The sequence below is a fragment of the Phaethon lepturus genome, unplaced genomic scaffold (genome assembly GCF_000687285.1).
Source record: "Phaethon lepturus isolate BGI_N335 unplaced genomic scaffold, ASM68728v1 scaffold32577, whole genome shotgun sequence".
NCBI classification, from domain to species: Eukaryota; Metazoa; Chordata; class Aves; order Phaethontiformes; family Phaethontidae; genus Phaethon; species Phaethon lepturus.
In genome coordinates, this window is record NW_010554569.1 from 1 (window position 1) to 1,202 (window position 1,202).

The 1,202-nt window shown below is 60.7% G+C and overlaps 1 protein-coding gene across 1 annotated transcript; it reads right to left on the reverse strand.

The window, feature by feature from the left end:
* Window positions 1–380: 380 nt before the first annotated feature.
* On the reverse strand, window positions 381–1,185 carry MRPL2 (mitochondrial ribosomal protein L2; the record flags this gene model as incomplete). Its single annotated transcript, XM_010291901.1, has 3 exons — window positions 381–578; window positions 668–741; window positions 1,080–1,185. Coding segments are annotated over 3 exons (378 nt in total), but the record flags the coding sequence as incomplete, so codon positions are not given.
* Between the last annotated feature and the right edge of the window lie 17 nt (window positions 1,186–1,202).

The window sequence follows — 1,202 nt, forward strand, 5'->3', positions numbered from 1 at the left end:
TGGGAGGCGCCGAGGTCTGTGCTCTCCAACTGCACAGCAGGTCACCCTGGCTGGCACTTTCCTGCCTTGCCACAGGGCTGCCCACTTGCCTTCGCTGCACCACAAGCTGAGGGTGGGGGAAGAGCCCCGCTGCCCTGCGGCCAGGCTTGGCACGATTGTGCACAGCGGCGTTTGACCTCACCAAGACCCCCACCCAGCCCAAGCTCAAGCCAAGCCAGCCCACAGCCTCACACTCATCTCTCCTGGCAGCCTGAGCCCTTACAGGGTCCAAACATAGCCAAACATGTCCCATGGGGAAAGCAGCTCCCGAGGGCACATGCAGAAAAGGCAGCAGTAATGTGACAGTGGTGGGACGGAGAACACTTTATTGGCCCCTCGCATCACTCCTGTGCTGCAACCCGCGGCAGGTTGACGTAGCTCTTCATGGGCGGGAGCCCAGCCCAGCCACCTTTGCGATGCCACAAGCCTGTGTGTGGCCGCTTGCCCAGCCAGCGGTTCCGTCCCGCCTTCCCGATTACCCGCTTGTTGTGGTCAACATTGGACACACGGCCCACTGTGGCCACGCAGGTCTCCAGCACCTAGGGGTCAAAGAAGAGCTGTAGGCCTACCTGGAGATGCATGGCTGCATGCCCAGGCAGTCAGATCAGGGACAGCACGGCTCCTCTACCTGCATATGCCTCTTGGAGGGCAGCTGCACGATGGCCGTCCCATTCACTTTCCTCAGCAGCACCCCACAAGTCCCTGCAGCAGGCAAGAGGAGAGGAGGCAGCTGCCCCAAGCAGCAGGACAAAGTATCCCACCCTGTGGCAAGCACATCCACACACTGGGAACTCCCCAAAGACTCAGCTACTGCCCTTTGTGCAGCACTTCTTCCTGAAGACAGGACCTCAAGGTATCACCAGGAAGCAACGGGGCAGAGCTACCCCTGCCTCTCTGGAGGCCTGTTTTTCACCCTCGCACAAGGACAAGAGAAGACAGCAACCCCCTGTCACTGGCCACCCAGAGCGGTGACCCCTGCCCTCCTCTCCGTGTTAAGCCAAACTCAGCTACAGATGGTGGGACCCCGCTAAGAGACACACCAGCTGCCCGGATGTACTGTGCTCCCTTCCCAGGGTGGCTCTCCAGGTTGCAGATCAGCGTGCCCACAGGCAGAGCCCCCAGTGGGTAGGCGTCCCCTTCATTTGCTGACACTGGAAGACAGA